The sequence below is a fragment of the Lepisma saccharinum genome, chromosome 16, assembly GCF_977018435.1.
Source record: "Lepisma saccharinum chromosome 16, izLepSacc3.1, whole genome shotgun sequence".
NCBI classification, from domain to species: Eukaryota; Metazoa; Arthropoda; class Insecta; order Zygentoma; family Lepismatidae; genus Lepisma; species Lepisma saccharinum.
In genome coordinates this window covers 15707103-15732544 of record NC_139244.1, presented here as the reverse complement: position 1 = coordinate 15732544, position 25442 = coordinate 15707103, and the positions used below count along the sequence as shown (strand labels likewise).

Below are 25442 nucleotides of genomic sequence, written 5' to 3'. Positions count from 1 at the left end.
ATTTTTTTGCAGGCTGTAATCAATATTGATTTAATAAAGCGCAAATAATTTCACGGGACGCCAATGCATTCTTTCTTTTACAACTTTTGTGCCTCCTCGATGGTTTTTGATTGATTGATTTGTTGTTTTAAGTCCACTTTATGCACAATAAGGCTAATCGGGACTGGACCTACAGTTTTTAAAGTGGGATCCGAACCACTGTGCCTTCACCGGGTATCGAACACGGGACCCGTTGATCACAAGGCGACGACGTTACCTCTACGCTCCTCCTCGATGGTGTAGTGGTAACATCGTCGCCTTATGATCAAGGGGTCCCGGGTTCCAAACCCAGTTGAGGCACAGTGGTTCGGACCCCACTTTAAACTGTAGGTCCAGTCCCGATTACCCTTACTGTGCATAAAGTGGACTTCAAACACCAACTCAATCAATCAATCAATGAATACCACTCAGAATTGTCACGAGACGATTTTTAAACATAAACGCCTACATTATCTGGCCAAGGAACAAGAAAAGGAATTTTATGGCAAATCGAGCCTATTATTGCATAAAATTTAAAACGAATGTCCGGGATCAGCCCACAAATTTCCTAAAACCGTGCCAAAAACGAGTGGATGCACGAGGACAACATTTCCAACATCCCCCGTCAGGCACGTACCCAGAGGGGGGGCTTAGGGGGCTCGAGCCCCCCCGAAAGTTTTAGGTTTACACTAGATAAAATAAGTTTTTTGGTTTCTTGTGGTGTGAAATAAAATAATGTGACAATAATTTAAGGAGATAAATAATTATCGAGGCAAGACGGAGAATGTTCTGTAACCCTTTTATTGATAATAGCACATATCCAAGATGGGGCACAGGGGGCTCGACCCTCTCCCCAGGAAATTTTTCAGTTTACGTTAGATAAAATTAGGTTTTTGGCTTCTTGAATAATGTGAAAATAATGTAAGCAGAGAAATAATTATCGAGGCAAGACGGAGCATGTTTTATACCCCTGTTATTGTTAATAGCACGTATCCAAGGTGGGGATGAGGTGGTTCGAGCCCCCCCTCCCCAGGAAATTTTTCAATTCACACTAGATAAAATTAGATTTTTGGCGTTTGAATAATGTGAAGATAATAAATTTATAAATCTGAGAGAAATAATTATCGAGACAAGACGGAGAGTGTTCTATAACCTTATTATTGTCAATAGCACGTATCCAAGGTGGGAATCAGGAGACTCGAGCCCCCTTTCAGGATTTTTTTCTGTTTACACTAGATAAAATTAGGATTTTGGCATCTTGAATAATGTGATGATAATTTGGGAGAAATAATTATCGAGACAAGACGGAGAATGTTCTATAACCCTGTTATTGTTAATAGCACGTATCCAAGGTGTGGTTGAGGTGGCTCGAGCCCCCCCCCCCCTTTCAGGATTTTTTTTATTTTACACTAGATAGAATTAGGTTTTTGGCTTTTTGAATAATGTGACGATGATTTAAGGAGATAGACAATTATCGAGGCAAGATGGAGAATGTTCTATAACCCTGTTGTTAATATTTCACGTAAACTTTGATTGCGCTTTCGGTGTTGTCGCAGCGCACTTGAGCACTATGTAGAGTCAGCATTTGGAAGCTGCAAAACAAAGGTAGCGCCACACGTAGGACGATTCGTTGTAATTTCTAATCTCTGGAAGTCGGGAGAGGGTACGTTCTTGAATGAGAGAAGGAGTCAACTACTGGCAAAAATTAAGGAATCATTTTACCTGCGGAACGTTCTAGAATATAATGAGGATATAAATACGCGGATTCAATTTTTCGGTTGATCTGTACACAGAATCGTTTAATGATATTTCAGAGGTAAGTGTGACAATTTATACAGTCGATTGGTGATCAGATCAGTCAGCGTCCTCTGGTTGCTTTATAAGATATAGTGATTCGAAAATAAGGACATTGACGACAGCAGAACTTCCGGGGCCTCAGTGTGGTGCTAGTTCGGTTCGAGGGCCGAAGAAATCAAGGCCTGCCTCTCTCTCTCTCTCTCTCTCTCTCTCTCTCTCTCTCTCTCTCTCTCTCTCTCTCTCTCTCTCTCTCTCTCTCTCTCTCAGAACTAAATTCCGTATATGCAGTCCGAGAATTTCATGGTATAAAAAATACTTTTTTTTAAGCCTACTGGGTTCGAAACACATTCAAACACTTAACTACCATAAAGAGACAGCCGAAAATTTTATGAATGTTGAGAAGAGAAAGCAAGAAGATGTTGCATATGTAGATATTTTAAGCGGAAATTGCAGGCTCTACCAGGACCCAAATCAGGGTTCTACCAACTGAGCCACCTAGCCATCCTTGACTTCAACCGATTTTTCGTTGAATCTACATAGTACATGTCCTGTGTATATCAAATCGTAAGGTGTTGCCTGTATAGTGAACAAGCACAGAAAATATAGGAGAGAGAAGAAAACTGAGGAGCATTTCCACCGGTTGAGGAGATTTTTTTTCTTCTGTGGTCAACAAGAGCTACTACTTCGAGGTTAGAATGACAGTGGCCTAATAAGGGAGATTTCACACCGTGTCGCCTGAGGATTTCACAAGTCGAAATTAGGTTTGTGCGGCCTTTTGTGTCGCTACAGTGTGAAACGTTGCTGTTGATTGGCCCATTCCAATCGACATGTATCGCATGTACCTTCGGTCTGAAACCTTCCTAAGTCTTGAAAATCCAAGTCACAAGGATGGAAAATTAGGGCCTTTTTAAGGTTAGGTGTGAAGGCAGGCAGACGACAGCACCCTAAAGGATCATATCCAAACCTGCAGGAAGAACGCATCTCACTTCAATCTCCAATACGGAATGATAAAAACTTCTGGTGAGTTGATTTTAAAAAATGTGTCCGAGGTAAAGAGAGGCATGCCAAGGATTTTCGGAAGGGAGAGGGGTTACGCAAACTATTTTTGGTGGTCAGTCCTGATTTTGTCATTTTTTTCCTGTCTTCGACGTTCCTCTTTTTTCTTTTTTTCTTTTTAAAAAAAGGAATACTGGGTCAAATGGGGTTATGACCTCACCAACCCTCCCTTGGGCACGTCACTGGAGGTCAATGAGTAAGCATTTGATCATACTGGGAGACGAAACATTAGATGTGTTGGGAACGGAAGTGTTTTCACTGTGCATTAATTGTTTCGTGATCCACCTGTATTCGAATAGACTTCCTTTGTTTTGTGCCGATATATGACAAGACAGCGGAAGTTGTGACAGGCATTTTTGAACACTTGTGAGTGCTAAGGTCTGAATCTGAACAATTTGGTGGGTTTCGGCTTTTATAAGAGCTGCAAACATGCGAGGACAAGACACATTAGTGGTGTTCAGGCGCGAATTCAGAGAGATGTCTGCGTCCAGTTCGCAGCCCACAGTTTGAATCTCGCATTGTCGAGTGGATTATCCATCCCGTGTAGTGTAACAGCTTCGTAAAAACACTCAAAGATACCATAGATGTTTTTATGTCTGATGAGAAGAAATGGACAAACACACAATGTTAATGCATGGAAACAGAGGAGTCGAGTGGTAAAAGATGTTTCACGTTCTGATTAAAATGACAGCCTTACAGTGGCGACGATTTAAGGGATAGTTGCTCCCCATTTCTTATTTTCTTGCCTCAACATTATGGCCTCTTAATGTTAAGCCTTGTCTACCAAGAGAAAGTAAACTTTCCTTGCAACGCCCTCCGCACCCCCCTCCCCCCGTTTTGAAACCCAATTGCCACCACTGGTCTTGAACATACAATTGTGAGGTTCTTACTATACCCCTTAAAAATGGTGTTGAGCCCCCCCCGAAAGGAATTCCTGGATACGTGCCTGTCCCCCGTGACAATTAACGTGCTTATTTCGAATGTAATTGTAACTATAATTCTGAGAACTTGAAATCATTTCGAAGCTAGCGGCTTTCATAGCGGTGATATCGCACGGGATTGGACGGGAGTTGGTGTCCGGGCGGCCGTTAAGCGTAACGCCGTCAAGGCGCTCAAGGCTGAACGGACCCTGTACAATTTCTGTACAATCGAACTCTCTTTGTTGACAATTTATGTAATTTAATATTTACAAATTTAGAAATTCATTCATTGAATAAAAACAATGTCGTAATAAGAATTTTGTTAATTTCCTCTTAAATTGCGTACTTTATTCCATTGTTTTCATGTGATCAGGTAATTTATTATACAGGTGGATACCTACGAATTTAGGACCTTTTTCAAGGAGAGTGGTATTATGAGTTTGTATAACCAGATTGTGATTTTGCTTGTGTTGTATTGATGAACTTCCTTGATACGTTTGAAGAAATATACATATCTTGTTTTACATAGCACAGTAAATGTAATATATAGACCGCGTTAAAAATGTAAACATAAACATTGGTGAGGTCTTGCCCGGTCCCCTCGGAACTTCCGGTTTAGGCCAGTGCAGATTCATCGGCATACGAAGTAAGAAATGGGCGCTTGATTGATTGATTTATTTATTTATAAGCATCCATTCAACTTTACAAAAGTTTGGAATTGTCACATTGTACATGTACATTTAGAATACATTTATAAAATTATAGGCATAATATAATATAAAATACAATAGATAGTATGAGATACAAGATATCGTATAAAGAGAATAAATGCATGCTCAATGTTATTTTCTTGAGACAAATTGGCTAAAAATATGTTTTCTATATTCAATGTTCGCTTCATTTGCTATGACACTATGTACACACACACACACACACATACACACACACACACATACACACACACACACATATATATATATATATATATATATATATATACACAAACATAAATTGAGCATAAGATTGTCACATATACTTACATCTAGATAAATGAAATCGAACAGCAAAGGAAAAATAAAAAATAATGATAGGGCAGTTCTACTTTGTTACATTATTGTTGTTATTCCTGTCACTTACGGTGTCAATGTACTCCTGCACTGTGTAAAAACAATGTTCCTTTAGGAATCTTTTTACATGTAACTCGTATACTGGCAATGACTTTATGTTTTTGAATGCATTTGGTAACATGTTAAATAAGCGTATACCATTACTATATGTTAACCCTTTTTGGTAGAATGTGGTATTGTGTAATTCCATATGTAAGTCATTCTTTCTCCTGGTGTTGTAGTTGTGATAGTCCTTATTTGCTGTGTGTGTATTTTGACAAATTTTCATGCCTGTTAGGATTGTTTTCATTAGTTGTGCGATGATAGTCAAGAAAGGTATTTGTTAAAGTTCTACTATGAAGGAGTGGACGTCAAGAATCCGTCGGATGATCAACTGCAGAGCAGATTATTAAAATATGACGTGTCTTTGTGGCCGCCAGTTGTATAGCATACTACATACTACATACAAGTATCTCATGTACACGTACGAAAGTTTTGATTTATTCAATTATTTTATAAATGGAAAAGTGAGGGAAAGATAATTCTACAAAACTAGTGATATTAAGTGAATCTTTGCCAACAAATCTGCAGAATTAATGAAATGAAACGTAACAAATGCTAGTAAATATATGTACTTTCAATGTCGCCTTTCCGCCTGAGAGATTTAGGGAAAACCTATGATATGGCATGCCATTTTCACTTATTCGAATTTATTTCAAACAACAATGGAGGCTGTGTCCGAAATCTGCAAGACCATACTTGAAGCGAGCATACTTCGAGAGCATACTCGCAGTGCGGTCTTGAAGCCTGGAAGCGGAAAGCTTTCGAACTGCACTTCGACTGCAGCGCCAACACAAGTGAGGAATGCAACAAAAGTTGCTTCGAAACTAAAATTATCAAACATCGACTGTATGTGCCACTCTTGTTTTCCGTGAACAACACACACATGACTCTGCGTGCAGTTTATATAACACAGCACGTTATTAATTATAGAAATATGAAAGAAATTTGCTCTTTCAAATTAATTTTCACACATTCCGCAACATGGTTTACGATCGCGGGAATTCTTTTCTCACTTTTAAACACCTTCTCACTATAGAAGAAAGAAACCACGCATATATGAATAAAACCAATAAATAAAATTACGTAGTATTTTAAAAACTTGTTTACTTACATTTCCACACAATGGAAGAACTACAACTACCAGCTGATTGACTTCAGACGTCCATTTTTTTAACAAATGAAAAGCAAGCACAGATCGCAAGTGTGCACCGCTCGTGTCCTGCGTCCTCTGGTCTTGTACACTCGTTTGCTTGGCGCTTTCGAACTGTACTGGGTGACGTCACTTCCGTCAAGACTGTACTTCAAGTATGTACTTTGTACCTTTTGGACACAGCCGGAGTTTTCAGACTGAAGGGACAAGCGATATCGAGATTTGGCACAGAAGCATTCGATCTAACGCAAACCATTCATTCACCAGTCACGCTTGAGCAAATAACAGGCCCGGTGCAACACAATGCACGGTATTGAAAAGACGGCTCATTCCGAGCGACACCTGCAATTTGTCGTGTCTCTTTAATTCGGAAGGTGTTGTTTATTCTTGAATGTTGGTTCCAAGAGACACGTATCGCTGCGGTCTGAAAGCTTCCTTTCGAACCAATTCACCACGAGAAAATGCACGTGTCGCTTGGACTGGACTGTTGTTTTCTCAGTACCATGCATCGTGTCGCCTCGGTCTGTTGTACTCGTATGCAAGGAGAATTGTTTCCTCTAGAGTAAAGGGGCTGCTGCTTGTCGCTTCGATGTGTAATGTCCGTGCCACTTAAAAGTGAATCCTCAGTGATCAATGAAATTTTTCGAACCGAAGCGAAACGACAAGCTGCACGTGTTGCTCAGATTTCCAATGGCGTGTATTGTGCCGCCTGAGACTTGATTTCCCATGAGCGGTAAATGCTTATTTATAGACTAAATGGGCCTGTGTCGGTTGTCACTTCGGTACGAACCACTGCTGTCGCGTGTCGCTTCGCTCTGAAACCTCACTAAGAGGCGTGCTTTTCACCTCAACACAATACGCAGATATATAATCAACATGTTTGTAACAAAATGCAAGTCGTACAAATCCTTTCTTCGTTCTGCTTGTACCAATAGGTTTCGTCTCTCTACGTCCTTCGGAAACCTACGAAGTGATACTTGACTCAATAAATTTGTTCCCGATCGAACTGTACAATCATATGCTACACAGCTGACACCCTATTGCCTTGTAAAATAATCTCCACTTTGCCCTTTCATATTAACGCCCGTAGCACCGTAAGCGTAACCGGATGTTCGAGGGGGACCAGACGATTTCGCATGCTATGCAGTAGCTCCGCCTTTAACACCGTCTATATAGGCAAGGTAATGGTAGAATGCCAAGATCCCTGAATATTTTCCTACATGGTTCATTTATTTTCTTTTCTGCCGTAATTCGTACTACTGGCTTCTGCAAAATATTTTTTTAAAAACTGTTTCTACGTAGCATTCCCCCAAAATACAATTCCGTATGTTAGTTGTGGCTGGAAAATACTGAAATATGTTGTTCTTTTTGTCTCCCTGTTTATTATGGTTCTTAAGGTTCGTATACTATATATGGTGTTGCTTAATTTCCCTGCTAGGTGCTCTATATGTATGTCCCAGTTGAGATTTTCCTGTATCCAAATACCCAGGAATTTTATGGAATTTGTATATTTGACGTGTTCATTTTCTAACATGGTGGTCAGGAAGAAGATGAAGAAAAATGGTTGCAGCAGCAACACCGATGTTTATGAAAATAAATAACAAAATATTATTCCGTTAATAATAAACCCGAACCAAGGATAATATATAATAGATTATCCTTGAGATGGGTGCATAACATGGCAACGTTGTGAACAATTTGACAACATGATGACGAGAGGATTTGGTAGGAAACACGTATCGCACAATTTCCAAACACCTTTTCTTTAAAGTGAAGCCCCGCCCTTCGTCTTTTGACGTCATGGAATATTGTCTCTTTGTTAGGTTAGGCATGTTAAGTTTAGATCTCTTTAGCATAAATAGTACAGTTTCGATCAATCCGGGAATAATTTCAGTGAGTTTATGGAAAGTGTTAGAAACCTAAAATGCCTAACGTAACAAAGAAAAGATAATTTCATGTACGTTAGAAGGCGAAGAGCGGGCCTTGGCCCACAAGGTGTTTGTGAAGTGTGCGATAAGTGAGACCCTGCTGACTCCTGAGAGCCGTCTGCTTCGCTAGGTTGCTGTGTTTGGTTTCCCCGAGTGTGGTCTAGCTTGTTTTGTGTTCTGCCTGTTAATGAAGTTTTCCTGGTAGGGGGCATAAAAGATCAAAGGACAATGTGTTTAAAAATATCCTCCGGCGGAAAACAGATTGTAGATAAGAAGCAAAGCTGAAGTCAAGTATATTTCCTTATTTTAGTGGTATGAGTAAGTGTGGGGACAAGAACGGTAGAGCTGTAGTGCCTCGCTGTTATCCAGTATCGAGGACATTTCTCTTCGGCTTCTCCAAAATGTTTGCCCGATTAACATTCTATCCTTCTTTATTTTATAATGTTGTTATGGAGAGAGTGTCGAGCAGGCGATGGTATGACCGAATTGACGAAACCGTTTTACTGGGTGCACTGCCTTTTACAGGGATGACAAGTCAGGTGAGTGACCTACATTATTTTGCCGCAGGGAAATCGAGATTTCTACAATTAATGTAAGTCGTGATAATGACACGTGTCATAGTATATTTAAGTCAAAACATTGATGTATTCTTCATTGAAAAAAATAGTAACAACGCAAAACAGACGTATCCATTTTACTGTGTGTTAGTTTAATCGGTTAGTAGGTTAAATAAAATTGCCCGTCAACTTGGTACATGCAAGGGAATCGAAGTTGCCAGTTTTCGATGTAATGAATTGCGTAGAATCTTTGTTACGAAGTTAAAATAAATATTTGGTAAAAATTTACTATTCGTCGAACACCTATAACTCCGGCTACCCGGCTTTCTCTATAGAGTCCCTGTTAAAGGCATGTTAGAAATTGGCCGCCGGGGTAAATATGCGATATCGCCCGAACGGATTTCTTCAAATTTACAGGAGAAACTACTTACTGAAATCAGTTTCTGTAGCATTGTCGAAGTTCTTCGAGGTATTTTCTTTCGCGGAAACTGAAAACTTCACCAATGAATGCTGCAGAACGAGAAATAATCACTTTTTATGTAAGGAACTTGCATTTTCTGATATGCCGTTGTTTCCATTATGTACCTGCAGATGGCGCGAGCGTCGAAAGTCACGCGGTCTCGCCAGTTTTTCCAAACGTGCCTTTTTCTTAAGAGAATATATATTTTTTAACTGCTTACCTAACCTAACGTTGCCGGAAATGGTCCGTGGGGCTATCCTGAATGTTTTTTTGGGGCTATCGTGAATGGTTTGTGGGGCTATCTGTCAATGGTTTGTGGGGCTATCTGTCAATGGTTTGTGGGGCTATCTGTCAATGGTTTGTGGGGCTATCCGTCAATGGTTTGTGATGACATAATGAATACGAAAGTAGGTATTTTTTGGTGAAGAAGGTTGAAACACTGCATACCCACTCCAAATCGACAAAACACAAGCACAACGCGTGATGATTCATGACGAGTGCACGCCATATTGTCTGTTATCCAAGGGGAACAAGGAATACAAATAATGACTCGTAATATGAAAAGTTGACAATATTTTATGGAAAAAGGCATAACTTCACCTTAAAGAATCTTCCGCAATGCAGAATAGGTAAGTATCAATGCTAAAATTAACGAAATAAACGAGTGAGAGGTGTTCAGGCGATATCGCATATTTACCATTGGCCGGAGTCACCTGTCCCCAAATGAGCCCAAAGTTGTAAATTTCAAGAAATCCCTTTCCAGGATACGGAAAATTTACTTGAATTTCACCACGCATCCATGACACGTCAAGTTTCTAACTTTCGTTGCAAACACAGACTGCTCGAGACACTGGATATCCAATGAGCATGATCAAAACATAATCACGACGCCTGATGATGTACGAAGGTGTACGCGCCAAAGGCTATTCTCCATCGGAGAATTAATTTTCAACAAAGAACATGAATTTCCCCTATCATACATTCACACATCACACAAAACACCTTCCCGATGTTAGACAATGCTACAGGAACTTATTACGGTAAGTAGTTTCTTCTGTAAGAATGAAGAAATCTGTCCGAAGCATAGTAAATTAGTACCGCTTCGGCTTCGTGATCTCGTTAACACATCTAAGTGACATGTAACAGTATTTGTCATTACTCTTTAACTTCATTATTATTTTTTTCTTTCAGCTAATACAAGATGAAAATGTCAAGGGTGTAGTATCAATGAATGAAGATTATGAATTGTGGCTGTTTGCAAATAGTGGAGAAGTAAGTATATTAAATGTGTTTATAGAATTTTTTAACATTTGGATTTGCTTTAATTTTCTTTGTAGCCATAGTATCCAAGATTTAAAAATTACACGTCCCCAACAAAATGATATAGTAAATGACACTGAATTTGAGTTTAAAGAGTTCAGAATCTATGTAGTATATATAAAAAAATGCAATAAACTCATTGCTGCTTCCAAAATAGTCAAACCAAATAGAAACTGTTGCTGATTAATATTAAACTATCTAGTGTTGCATAAATAAAGCATGTGATGGTATGAACGAATTGACGAAACTGTGTTTTGTTAGTGCTGTAGTGTAGTGAAGATTCACAGCTGCAATATCATCCCACTTAAAATCAGAAGTTTGTTTTGGAGTTTATTTTCATTTGGTAAAAGTTCGGTATATCGGAGACACATTAAAATCGGATATTTTGTGTTTCGCATGGTTCGTACTTACCAATTGTGTATTGCAGTATAGTTCAAGGTGCCATTATGCTTTTTACACAAAGACAAAGGCAATTTTTCACATACAGTGATTTTTTTGATTCCTTTCTTCGCTTCTGTAACATACGTTATGACGGGCACATTTTGACTCAAGTTGTGGGTATGCAGTGTTTCCAACCTTCTTCACCGAAAGATATCTACTATCGTGTCAGTCACGTGTGAAAATTTTACATTATGCATGGGTAGCTGACTGATAACCTCACGAACCATTCACTGATAGCTCCACGAACCATTTCAGATAAGGTTAGGTTAGGCAAGCTTTGGCTAGTTAAAAAAAAAAAAAAAAAGGTTGGAAACTCTGCGAGGAGTTACGTCATCAACGTATGGAGCTTCCAGTTCACGTAGGAAAGCAATGGCAATTGTGCTTCGGTGAGATATTTTTGTTGGAAAATACATGATTTCCCCAGTCAAATAGATTCCACGATGAAAGAAAATTATAAGAATGTTATAAACCTTAGATAAACTCATTTCCGTAAGTAGTTTCTTGTGTAAAAATGAAGAAATGTGTCTCCGATATACCGAACTTTTACCTTTCATTTGCTCTTGCATGAAGTTATGTATTCCAACCTAATTTAAATCAATAAAGATGACATCAATTAGTGTCCATTTTACAACAATTTGCAATATACTATTATTATAAAAACAGTCTTATTGTTTATGATAATATACCTGGTACTCTTCCTTCATAAATGCCGAGTCTATTGAAATGAATTTAAAACCATCAGCAACATGGTCCAGATTTCCGATTTTCATCATGGTACACAGACATTTCTTTCATTGTTCAATTTCTATTTGTCTGTTAACACATACTTCGGACTTTTAGCGATTACTTACTGCATACTGCATGTTTGTTTGAGATTGGTTTTTCACTTCCATTTACTCCTATATGATTCTTCTCTTGCAACTAGCCATTCTTTTATTGTCACCCTGGTTATGGTTTGCTGCTGCCTGCCATATAGGTCACATTTGTGTGGTGCAAAAAGATTTCATAGTTAGGCGAGTCACGTTTAGGGCTCTTGGTGTTTAAATAATTCCCATAAAGGCTTTCTACACCTCATCATGTTAGTGCTGGTCTCAAGCATGACACCACCTTGTGTAAGCAATAGTCTGTGGAATGCCTTATCGATGGGACATGGGAATATTTGCGTGACGTATCTCTTACACCTTCTCGCCAATAAATAGTACTTTTTAGAACTGCAAACTTACACAATCATTTCCACTATTCTGCGATACTTTCTGTCTACCTTGAACAAAAATGACTTGTCATTTGGGAGCATAGATGCTTGGGTAAGGTATTTTTGTGTCTCACAAAAAAGATTGCACTTTTTGGATCTCCAAACAGTGATCTTTACTACGTAGACATTTTCAGCGAAAAGTGCAGACTCGAACCTGGGTCTCTGGCATACCGTGCCATTGCTCTAACCACTGAGCTACCGAGCCAGCCTGGCCTCACCTGATCTTTCGCTATCGCTGTTTTACCTGCATGGCCAGGTGAGGCCAGGCTGGCTCGGTAGCTCAGTGGTTAGAGCAATGGCACGGTATGCCAGAGTCCTGGCCGAGCCTGCATTTTTCGCTTAAAATTTCTACGTAGTACAACTCCTGTGTGTGCCTAATCTACAAGCGATATTTCCGTTCATCAAGGTTCAGTTTTTTCTGTAACAGTCATTTCTGCAACACACTGTCGTTCTCGTAGGAAACATTGAAAAATCATTAAACATGTCAAAAATACATGTTTCAAACAATATTATAATGTATGCATAACAATAAGGTGATACAATAGATTTTGTGTAGAGTTATTGTTATAAATTAACTTATGTTTTTTTTATTTCTTGAACTGATTGCAACACAATGTCTTTCTGATGGTTCCATCATAGGGCCTGTGGCTTTGTAGAACACTACAATGATCACTCTGCCATGGAGCCTGGCATTACATAATTATCATACTCTCAATTTGTAATTTCTATTGTTTCCCATTTTTGCGTATATTGGTGTTATGTCTAAGGTTCTGTAGTAAATTATCAAGGTAATGAAAGTTTTTATGCAAACGCATTAGTTGTAGTTACTATCTTTACCTTGTACAACCTGCCTCCATTTTTGTTTTTAAATAATGATTTCTCGTTAATTGTTCTAGGAGTGGAAACAACACGGAGTTGAATTTCTTCAATTAAGTACAACTGATATATTTGAAACCCCATGCCAAGAGAAGTTGAAAAAGGGAGTGAATTTTATTAATAAATTTAGACAGTATGGAGGCAGCGTTTATGTGCACTGCAAAGCTGGTCGTACGAGAAGTGCAACACTGGTCGGGTGCTACTTGATGATGGTAATGATCATTTTATTTTTGTATCATTATGCAAGGTATTCCATCCATCATTTCTCGAATAATGTAGTGGAGTTTCTGTTGCCTTGTAATCGCAGGGTCCCTGGTTCTATCCTTGGCAAGTGCCTTTTGAAAAAGTACTTTGCTCCCCTTAGTTACCTGATAATATTATGGGATAGAAAATTGAATTCTATATGCAAGGATGAGTAAAAAGCAACATTTTAAGCAATGTCTGACAATTAAGGGTCCAGGAGGGATGCGGATGCAAAGGCCCGATGTTCGAAATTTGCTTGGACCACTTGGCTGAATTAACACACCATATCTTGAAAACTATACACTATATTTCAGTTCTGTCTCTTTTGTTCATTAGTATATCTCTAAAGATATTAACATACTCGAATTACAAAACAATATATCTATTGTTTATATTATTAATAGAGGCATGCATATTTCACACAGTGATTTTAATTGTTCACGTTTCTGAAAGGTGTCAGGTGCATTTTCCTATCCTGTTTGTCATGAAATGATGCAAAATAAATTGCAAAATGCGAAATAGTCTCTTAAACACAAAGTTTAGGGTTTATTTACCGATGCGACACTTTCTGAATTTTGAATTATCCTATGAGTTATGCAATTCACGGAAAATTAATTAATTCTACTGTAAATATTTGAGAAGTAACCATGGAACCTTTTATACAGGAATAATCTTAATATTCTGGTAACTAAAAGGGATATGTTGTAATAAGTGCAGTTTTTAAATCAAATTTAGTAATATTCGCAATTTTGAAACCAAAATGTTATTTTATACCACTGCTTTTTCACTGCTATAACAGCAAAATTTTATTTTATTTACCGCTTTTGAACCCAAAATTGACTGTTTTTGCACTGAAATTTTGCTTTTTTATTTACCAAAAATATGTGCCTCTAGTCATTATGCATTCTGCTTTAAATAGAAACCCAACAAAGACTCGCTATGTCATCAAGATAACCTGAAATGATTCAGTGCCTCAGATAAAATGCTGACAAATATTCACGATTTGGATCTCTGGAAAGGTCAACATTGAGATATAAGTGCCATTTCTGTAAAGCAGTGTTTGTCATGCTGATTTCTTTTCTTACGTAAAGTAGTATTCAGAGTGGTTCATTATCATGGTGTCTTCTGTGTTATTACTCTTTGACTTTCATAAATGTTTTCGAACCTTTTTTCCTGCATGGAAGACAAAGCTGTCTTGCAGCGGTCCCCATTGCTTATTTGATTTAACCTGTACAGTGGCTGAGTACATTAAAGTGTTGGCTTTCGATCGCTCCACCAAAGTTCTCTAGTTTGAATCCTGGCGTGGATGTTCTTTGTGTGTCCAACAGTTTCATTTAATCATCTTTGTCATTATGATAACAAATACAGGGTGGCTACTCACCGGGAATTCTGCGTGAATTATTGGCTCCGGGAATTATGTGTGAATTCTACTTGAATTTTTTTCAGTAGACATGAAAAATTACAACTTTTATTAATCCAAATTCCATTGAGTTTATACATATTTATAAATACCCTGAGGGCGAGTTTTTCACAGTTTATAATTCTTACACAATTTCTCGCAGATAAAAATATATACTGTAATATTTACGACTTGTGTTTGTAGATGTATTTGGAGTCTGAGCATGTGAAATGGCAAATCTAAACTACGGACCTCAAATTAAATGTTTTAAATATATGGTATAATTAAATTAAATTTTGGATACATTGGAATTGCACAGACCCATTATATTGTTACTATATTTGGGTGTGCTTATGTGTGGGTGTTGAGAGGTGGTAATACATAAGGTGAAATAGAGAAAACATTGCTTGTAGCCTTGAATTTTTGGAAAGTTCACTTTGAAAACTGGGAATGATTCTTGAATTTTATCATGGTCGTAGAGGGGCCACCCTGAAATAACAAAAATAACGTGTCATTCGTGCATAAGAAGAAATGCTTATGAATAGGCCTCGGAAGTTAATGAAAAGTCATATATATTTCTGAACCACATAGAGAATGCTAAACCTGATAGTAGTCTGTTTTCCTTCAGTAAGAATTAGAAAACATTGCTTTTATTTTGCATTTTTTGGCTTTTGGGTCATTTTTCAGTATTTTTTTGCAGTCTTTGTAGCATTTTTAATAATTTTTTAGGTTTATTTTTGCGGTTTCCCTGTTCCATGAATTTTAAATCCATTTGCTACAATAACTTACATATTTAACTTTCCTAACATGGTCTTTTTAGCAAGTAGGCCATTAATCAGGAATATGGCCAATGCAAGAACACAATATTATTTTTAAGTGAAATCTGTGGCAGTGGATCCAGCAAACTTAAAATATTTTGGGTGAAGACTGCTTTGAAGTTCCTTTGCTGGCCACTATTATCGCCTAATTCCTGATGCTTGTTGAACAAGCATGATGATGACTAACTACTCTGTCATGCATGGCCCACTGTGAGAAGATGAGTGACTCGTACAGTAAACCTTGAAGTAGAAATATACAAAAACTACACCAGCCTTAACTGCTTCTTTCGCTTTGTTTCTGTAGTTTAAATCACCATGGGTTATTTTTTATTTATTAAACTACTTTCTTGTAATTTTTAATTTTAAGAGCAAAAGTATTTTTTTGTAATTTTTTTTTTTTTACTAATGTTAGGGTCATTCTTTTGAGATTTTTTAGGTCATCTATTTCCGAGCCCTACTTATAAATGTAGCTCATGGTTTCATACATATACCCATAAAACATGGTGAAAATGGAGTTAAGCCAAATTTAGTCTATCCAGAATCCTCTGGAAATGTATATGAATCAGTGGCATGTTTTACATGTGGTAAACCAACTTTGGCCATATGTGTTTTATTCATTTAGCTTTAATATATGGGTAATTGTGCATTATATACAAGGGACAGTCAAATGAAATTTTGGTTTGGTTTTTTTATCTAGTAGATTCCTGCATGTAGAGTTGCTGAATTTTAGTATATATCCATTGCTGATCCACATATATTTTCAAGTCTTGAGATAGTGCCTGTATGTCTCAGGAAGAGTAATCTTTGGGATGCATGCGCAGTCACTTATGACTAGAGTGAAAAGTCATATTGATAAGCGAAATGCATATTCTTTTCCAGACTTCTAGTGATAAGAAGAAGGGTTATACTTCATATTACATACCTTGAAGAGCTATTTAACTAAGGTTGAAAGTGCTTGTACATGCTTATTTCTGCAGGAGACGGATTTGTTTGCTTATTGTGTGATTTCGATTTAAAATAGCATATTTTACCCAAATCTGTCATATTTTAATCCTATTTCAGTCACACGACTGAATGGGAATGACTAGATCAATGCTTCTAAATAGCAGCATGGGAATTTCCCGGCCTCTTTTCCTCGTATGCCAGCTGACGCGATCCAAGTCATGCCATTCCAAGTGGTGCTTGGTGAATCCGCAAGTTCTCAGCTATTAGCTCACCCAGTTGCAGAGTTGCATAATGCATTGCATTGTGTTAGTTAAAGATCACGCGTTGTTTCGATGCTGTAATTAAGTTATGTAATGCCACCCACAAAAATATCTCAATTAGCATTGTTACGCAAATATGTAAACGAGTTTGAAAATAATATTTTTAGTGAGGACGGCAACATGTTATTTTGTTTTGTGTGTGAAAAGAGTGTTTCTGTAAAGAAGAAATATATGGCATTGTGCAACATATTAATACAACACGTCTTAAGGAGAGGCTTAAGAGGGAGGTGGAGTTTGGCGAAGGTCGCCGTGGAAAGCTCTTAAATTTAACGTGGCTTTTTTGCATTTTGTTGAATATAACATTTTAGGACAAAAAATTTCCGGAAAACCTGAAGTAGATGTGAACTTACTGTATGGAACTTTGGGTACGACACATTTATGCAATTTCAGTTCGATAAATGTGCACAAATTGCATTATTTTTTTCAATTTCCTAGAAGGAAATGCGTAAATAAGCACAGAATGGTTATTAATATTATTATTTTGAGACATTACGTTAGGATGCCCCTCCGAAATATATATCTAGATATGTGCCTCGTGTTCGATTTGAATAAAATGTAGAAAAGGCAGGGAGGGTGGTAACGCTTCCTCTTTTTACATTTCGATAGTTTTACCTGACATGTAGTACTTCGTGAGTCAATGGTGCAGGTAGGAAATACGTACACACACAGATGCATACATAATTGATGATTCGCAAAGGAAATTCGTTAAATTCCCATGCTTGTTCCGCTCACAAATCACATACTGTGCAAATTACAATATCCTACTATTGTTGTTGCTTACATATATGTGTGTGTGTGGTTCCTAGAACTTCACTACTTCCAAGCATAAACTTGATGTGACTCTTACAAAACATTTATTTTTGGAATGGAAGGATCATGAAAAGGTCTACTGTTTCTTTGCAAATCTTCAATTAATGTGAAATTTAGTATAAAAACATAATTTTGGCTGACTTGCTAACTTGAGATTTATAGACAAATTATTAATTTGAATTCTTCATTAACAATAACAAAAGTGACATAAAATGTAGGACAAAATTCTTGGCTTGGTTGAGAATTACATTAGAGATGTACAGGTTAGGAAAGGGGAGGGAGAATTCAGTCTTCTTCCTCTTCAGCGCGAACCCTGCCTCCTACATTCTACATGTCCATTCAAAATGTCTTCTTAGTTTCAGATATTTTTGCCTCCCCTTTAGCGTAATGGTAAAGATGACCCTCGAAATGTCAAAAGGTCCAGAGTTCGGTACCTGGTGGACGCCCAATAGTTCAATCCCACTATAAATGTAGGTCCAGTCCCGATTAGCCTATCTATACACAAAGTAGACTTACAGAAACTCAAACTCAAGATACTCAAACCACCGGCATAGGGTTGACGGCTCTTGGTGCAGTGAGAGAGCTCCTTTTGCCAAATCAAAATTAGGAAACAAAAACTCATCTTCAGGGGTTCCCTCACTTTTTCACCCTTAGATGGCAGCTGCTGATAAGGGATGAGCATTCCCTCCCAAATAAAATTCTGGCTACGGACCTACTGTCCTGCATCGTGACCGTACGGTCTAAGGCGTCATGCTTTGGGCTCCAGCTACGGGATGCGTGCAGGTTCGAGTCTCCTGGAAGAAGCGTAACAACTTTTCTCCTGATATTTCGGCCAGTCAAACTCACGAGTCCATAATTACCACAGCATCAGGTCTTACAAGATATATACATACAGGTGAGTCACTATTCTGTGACATCATCAGTAATAGGTCTTAATATTAAATAACACAAAAATCACGCAGAAAATTAAAGATATTATGAATAACATTAAAAGTATTTCTAGAACTGGAAAGAGCAATAAACATTTGTGCAACAAGAAAGGAAATTAACAACAATAAATATTAGTCCGAGGGAAACACGTGTCATAATGATGCAAAATAACATGTAGAAAGTTTCAAATACGTTTGAGCTGTTTTTAAGATGGGTAATACATAAAATGTAAGTTCAATGTTTACCCATTCGTTTCCTTACATCATTGCTACTACTGTAGTTGTACATTTTGTTCCATTGGTTTGTCTTTCGCATCTTCTGATTATCCTTAGATCATTCCGCATGTCCGAGACTTTTTTCTTTAAATTCAAAATAGTCTCGCTGCCGTCCATCTCGAATTATTATCAGCACTGTTCGTAGTAGTTAAAATAATAACTGTTACTATTTTTTTGTGCTTATTACTATTAGATACAAATTTTGTATCCACAAGGAACCCCCTACAAAAAAAATGCATCTGCCTCGTTATTACTGCCACTGGTATGCTATACATTTACACCTTATATAGACGGTGTTAAAGGTGGAGCTATTGTGGAGCATGTGCACTCGTCTGGCTCCCCTGGAACATCCGGTTACGCTTACGGTGCTATGGACGATAATATGATACGGCAAAGGGGAGATTCTTTTACAAGGAAATAGCATGTCAGCTGCATAGCATATGGTTGCACAGTTCGATCGGAAACAAATTTTTTGAGTCAAGTATCACTTCGTAGGTTTCCGAAGGACGTAGAGAGACGAAACCTGTGGATACAAGCAGAACGAAAAGAGGATTGGTACCCGGAAAGGATTTGTTCGACTTGCATTTTGTTTCAAGCATGTTGATCGCTTATCTGCGTATTGTGTTGTGGTGAAAAGAACGGCTCTTAGTAGGGTTTCAAACTGAAGCGACACGGAACAGCAGTGGTTCACACCGAAGTCACAAGCAACACAGACCCATTTAGTCTATAAATAAGCATTTACCGTGCATGGGAAATCAAGTCTCAGGTGGCACAATACACGCCATTGAGAATCTGAGCGACAAGTGCAGCTTGTCGCGTCCCTTCGGTTCGATACATTTTTTTGATCACTGAGGATTCACTTTCAAGTAGCACGGACATTACACACCGAAGCGACAAGCAACGGCCCCTTATTCTTAAGAAAACAATCCACCTTGCATACGAGTACAACAGACCGAAGCGACATGATGCATAGTACTGAGAAAACAGACCAGTCCAAGCGACACGTGCATTTTCTCGTGGTGAATTGGTTCAAAAGGAAGCTTTCAGACTGAAGCGATACGTGTCTCTTGGAAACCAACATTAAAAAAATAAACAACACCTTCCCAATTAAAGCGACATGACAAATTGTAGGTGTCGCTTCTTGCTTTCATGTTGCTCGGACTGGGCCGTCTTTTCAATACTGTGCATTGTGTTGCCCCAGTCTGTTATTTGCGCAAGCGTGATGAATGGTTTTCTTCAGATCGAATGCTTCTGTGTGAAATCTCGATGTCGCTTCAGTCTGAAAACTCCCTTGTTGTTTGAAGTAAATCCATGCAATTGAAAATGGCATGTCATATCATAGGTTCTCCCGGTGAAGTTGAAAGCACACATATTTACTAGCATTTGCATGTGTCATTACTTCTGCAGATTTGTTGGCAAAGATTCACTTAAGCATACTTTATAATATAATAATATCACTAGTTTTATAGAATTCTCTTTCCCTCACTTTTCCATTTACAAAATAATTGAATATATCTAAACTTTCGTACATTTTCAATTCGTCGTGCGTGTACATGAGATACGTAGTGGTAGTATGCTATACAACTGGCGGCCACAAAGACACGTCATGTTTTAATAATCTGCTCTGCAGTTGATCATCCGACGGATTCTTGACGTCCACTCTTTCATAGTAGAACTTTACGTCGCACAATTGATGAAAACAAGCACTCATTTCTTACTCCATATGCCGATGAATCTGTACTGGAAACTACGGGAACTGGCCTAAACTGGAAGTTCCGGGGGGACCGGGCAAGACCTCACCAATGTTTATGTTTACATTTTTAACACGGTTCATTAGCAAGACTACACAGCCACAGCGTACTTCCAATTAGTTATTCTTACTTGATTCGTCGTTACTTTCAACTGATAATCTCTACCTCCTTCTTTACTCTCAATTTATAATCTCAACCGCACTAAGAGAAATTCCACATAATTATAGCAGCCACTGTAATCAACAAAATTTATTCAATCCAAATCTCATTTGTGAAGGTCCTGACTATTTGCCGTGGCCACTTTCCACGCAAGGGCCAGCTGTGAATATTTTGCCAGTGGAGAAATCTTGAAAGAAGCCAGAACCAGAATGAAATGAAACAGGTGGTGACCTTTTGCAGCGGTCATGGAAGGGAGGGGGTGGTGAAGGCAGGGGGAGGCATGGTGGAAAGTCTTTCCACCATGAGGGGGAGGTCCTCTGGCCACGGCCTGTGCTCTGGCCTCTGGTTTAGGACACAACCGAAAAGAATTCCTAGTTCCCTGATATGTCGCTAGGTGTCTCTGTATCGCACCGGGGCAGGAAAACTCTTTTGATGCCAACCTCCAGGGCACTCTTAAGAAGAACTTAAGTTAAATCAGCAACTGATTACAAGCAATGTAGGTGAACAATCGAGTTCAAGTTATACATTTTCCAAAGACTTGTGTTTAGTATTAGTGAGTGCCGGCATTCCGTTGTGAAAATTGAATAATGCGCAGCTTCCTAAGTTTTAGAAAAATACACAAACAAAGGGGTGCCAGATGAATCCACATTGTGCAAAACCTATGTACCACTCTTTTCAAGTTGTAATTCGTAATATTCGTGATGAACTGAAGCATGAAAACATACTGTAATAGCTTTGAATAATAATAATCTAATAAACAAATATTTTTTCAGATTTTCCTGTATTTGTTTATACTTATTTTTGTGCTTATTTTTTTCATTTTTTTGTGCTTATTAACTTGCTTATTTTACTGTTTGATTGTGCTTATAAATCTGGGATCTGCTTATGACCTATTGCAAAGGTCTTTCCACCCATCTGCCCGCAAACTGAAGCCATTGTCGTACTTCTCCCTCCATTCATAAAATTGCTGGCATGGTAATCGTGCATAGATACATTGAATTTTCATTTGCCAGAGAATTTTTGTAAGTTTTTGGCTTCCAGAGGGCAAGAGGCCACTGCTCTTCACTGGTGCAAGTTTGTGAAGGAGGCGCCATCTTTAAAAATGAAGGAAATGGTGTTGTGAAGCTCACTTTTTCACCATGGTTGTATGTGGGGATGGGGAGGGTGAAGGAGATGAGAAGAAAGTGGGGAATGGCTGTTGAAAAACATGTTGCAAACAATGTTAGTGGGAGATAACTGCTTGTTTCTTCCTGCTTTCTGTTCCATGCTTGGCAGAGGCAGTGTTGCTGCATGAAAGCAAACTTCCCTTGATGAAGGAAAGTCTAGGTCCAGTTTTCAGTGAAAAGGGAAATAATATGAAAATTATCCGAAAGTTTGAAGTTGTCCGACTCTGAGTTTTTCTTTAATTGCATGCCTGCATTGTTGTTTTGTTTATATTGTATGTAATTAATCTAGATGGGGGTATACAGGTCAATTTTCAGGATACCCCACTGATCTGAATAAACTTAGAAAATCCAGGAGTCTGTGGGAACCCCATGAATGATCCTTTCATATTGATTCAGTGTAATTGCACGTTATGTAGTAACAATTAAATGACAAGTATAGTAACTATGGCTGAGCCAATACTGGTGACAATCGGCCGATACTTCTCTGGAGTCTTCAATAATATAACAAGACAGTCCTGGAAATTATGCAAAATACATGTGCAACAACATTATGGAGAGAAATGGAAATGTATGTAACTTAATAATTATCTCAGTTGAAATTATGAATAATATCAAGTAAAACTGGTATATTGCTGTGGTTGGTTCCAATGATTTATCTTCAAATAGTTTAGTTTTTACAACCACATAAACACAATTTTCGTGGCCGCGGTGGCTTAGTCGGTAACGCGTCTGACTACCATGCTAAAGGTCCCGGGTTCAATCCCCGGCCGGTTCAAATCCGGGAACTTTTCTAACTATGGAAGCGGCTCCGGTGCCCACCCAGCGTCGAATAACATGGGTACCTGGGGGAAACCCTGGGGGGTAAAGGCGGTCAGGGGCGTGATGCTGATCACATCACCCCCACTCACGACCGGATCAAGAAAGTGTGGGGCGTTACCCCCACACCCCCTATACGCCTTCATGGCATGGTGCTAGGCACAGGGGAACACTTTACCTTTACATAAACACAATTTTCAATGTAACATTTCAGGAATCACACGTTCCCAAAATGCCACATTGAAAATTTTGTTCATGTTCTTGTTAGAACCGTAAACTTTTCGAATTGTTACAATTTTCAACTATCAGTATTGGTGGCTGCTCCACCGTAGTAGTATCATGCATAATTACAAAGAATTTACTCATTGTATTTTAACTTTCTGTACAGAAGAACGGCTGGAGCCCAGAACAGGCAGTGGAGTGGATTAAAAACAGAAGGCCACACATCCTGTTGCGATCGAAGCAGTGGGAAGCACTACAGATCTTCTACGAGTCAAACGTGACCAGATGACAGGAAGAGATACCTGGTGAGGAGATTGTGAACACCCTGCACCAGGAGCGCACAATTAATTAACTTCTAATTGGGTACTAATGCATGAGCTAGTCACCACCCGGGATGGTCTCTGAACACAAAATGTGCTTTTGTAACGGTTAACATCAAACCTAACAGTAGTCGTAATATTTCTTTCATAGCACTATTAATGCACTAGCACTTTGTATAAATTATTTCAAAATAATATTTTTCTTATGACAGTATGATGTTTATAAGGAGTGATTTGATGTACATAATTTGTTTTTATTTCTTTTAATGGGAGGTAGATTTGGTATAGCTGCAGTATACAGCACTACTTATTTTTTTTTTTTTTTGTTTTTGCACTAGTAATGCACAAATTATTTTGATTCAGTATTGTTAGTCTTATATAATTCATGTTTTACATTCTGTATATAATATGAAAATATCCTTCTGTATTGTAAGCAGTGGAGTTATTTTTTAATCTGCACTTGTCGCTAGGAGTTCCAAATTTTCTCTACTAAGCGTTTTGTGAATGAATTTCATGTCATAAAACATTTTTTTTATTATTAGAAATGCATTTTTAAAAAAATAAGTTATGTTGTATATAGGGTGTCCAACCGAAAGGTACCAAAAATAACATTTTTTCCACATAACTGATTTCATTGGATAATCTTTATGAAACTGTGCATCTCTATCTTATTATTTTTTAACTCCTGTCCCAACTGTTTTATAGCATGTTGAGCCTGACTGTAGCCACAGCATGTATTTTGCATTGTTAAGCCTTACAGATGTCTACATTATTCCAGGTTAAATAACCAATCGACTAGACATATGCTGCTGAATGTTCTTGGTTAAATACCTGGCTAGATAATGTGTGTTAAGTTCTCTTGTTTATAATATCAAATTACCTTTCATGTTCACCACAAAGCACTGTTAAATAACTAATAAAATATAAATACATTCTGTGTCTAGCTAAATATGATATGCACATCAGGCCTCTAAACAGCTGAGAGGATAGTTGGATGGTTTGCCTTGTTAATATGGCAAAGTGCATGATTTTGTGATGCATAGTTTTGGATTATTTTTAGGTGCCTGTCACTAGGACACCCTATGTATGTGTGTGTGTATATATATTCATAAATAAATGCTTTGTTATATTTTTTGAGCATTTGTTAAAACTGTTAAAGAAAGGTGATTTATTTTTTACCTTTTGATCTGTTGATTTGCTTCATTTCGATCTCTGTCTGTGTCCACGTATATCTGTATATGTATTAGGGATTGGACAGATTGATCGGTACTCTACCAGATTTGGCTGATATCGGTGTATATATTTTATTGGTAAAATTGCTGATAATTTTACCAATATGATATATCTATAAATACCTTATACTTTATTTCAATATTCTGCCATTTTGTTGTTATTTTTATGAATATAAGCATGTAATCTCAGTTCCCTACTTTAAAAAAAATTAAATGTCTAAACATGTAGCTTCTTTTACATTGTAGTCATCTTGTATTACATTTGAAGGGCTCTGATGTAAAACATGGTAAGTGACGTTTTGGTGATTTCTGAAGTTCATTAAGAAAGAAGGTTATTAGAAGCTATACTGTAGATAAATTGTTTTCGTGTTGTTTTTTCCAATTCCACATAGCTTCACTGAGTCCAATGCAAGTTGTATGACATGGCAATTACACTCGAAAATTGAAGAATGGCACATTTTACTTTGTAAATCAAAAAATTATGAAAATGTCACCATGTTTTACACCCAAGCCCTTCATTTATTAAGGAGGTAAGTGAACCATTCAGGTCATCAAGAACTATTTGGAATTTTATTGGTATCAGCCAAAATTACATATATCCATCCCTAATATACGGGGTTGGGCACAAAAAACCCTGTATTTCGTTTGGTCTGAAGCTAAACTTTCTCCTAAATTAATGTGCTTCAAAATCAAGAACAGGTGCAGATATGGCAGGAGGGGTGATGTGGCCAGATGGAGAGAGTAGTGGAATGGGTGAATGTAGAAGAAATAATACTTTGAGAATGTCTGAGAAGATGAGGCAGGCCGGTATTTCATGCCCAGCCCTGTATAATATTCTTCTTCTATAATGTTTCATTATCCTGTTACTTCAATTATGCTCTTAAGACTTGGATCGGCCTTTGTCTGACACCAGGGCAGCTTTTCTTTCATTTTTTTCTCCTTTCGGAAAACTGATATGCCAAAATCTGAAAAGTTCCATAAGCTTAGAACTCCTTCCAAAGAGTTTATGTGAATCTTCATGTGGTTTGCATTTCTGTTGTCTAGATATTCTCAATAATTTCAAGTTGATAATTATTGATAATATCTAGATGA

At 37.9% G+C, this 25442-nt stretch overlaps 1 protein-coding gene across 1 annotated transcript in view; it reads left to right on the top strand.

Moving 5' to 3' along the window:
- The first annotated feature begins 8159 nt into the window (after positions 1 to 8159).
- PTPMT1 (protein tyrosine phosphatase, mitochondrial 1) overlaps positions 8160 to 25442 on the top strand; it is a 32942-nt gene continuing 15659 nt past the window's right edge. Inside the window, exons 1-4 of the mRNA XM_083137761.1 lie at positions 8160 to 8577; positions 10247 to 10327; positions 12965 to 13156; positions 22965 to 23103. Of these exons, the coding sequence (XP_082993887.1) occupies positions 8353 to 8577; positions 10247 to 10327; positions 12965 to 13156; positions 22965 to 23087 (621 nt within the window). The 5' untranslated portion in view covers positions 8160 to 8352 and the 3' untranslated portion in view covers positions 23088 to 23103. The remainder of the gene's footprint in view (positions 8578 to 10246; positions 10328 to 12964; positions 13157 to 22964; positions 23104 to 25442) is intronic.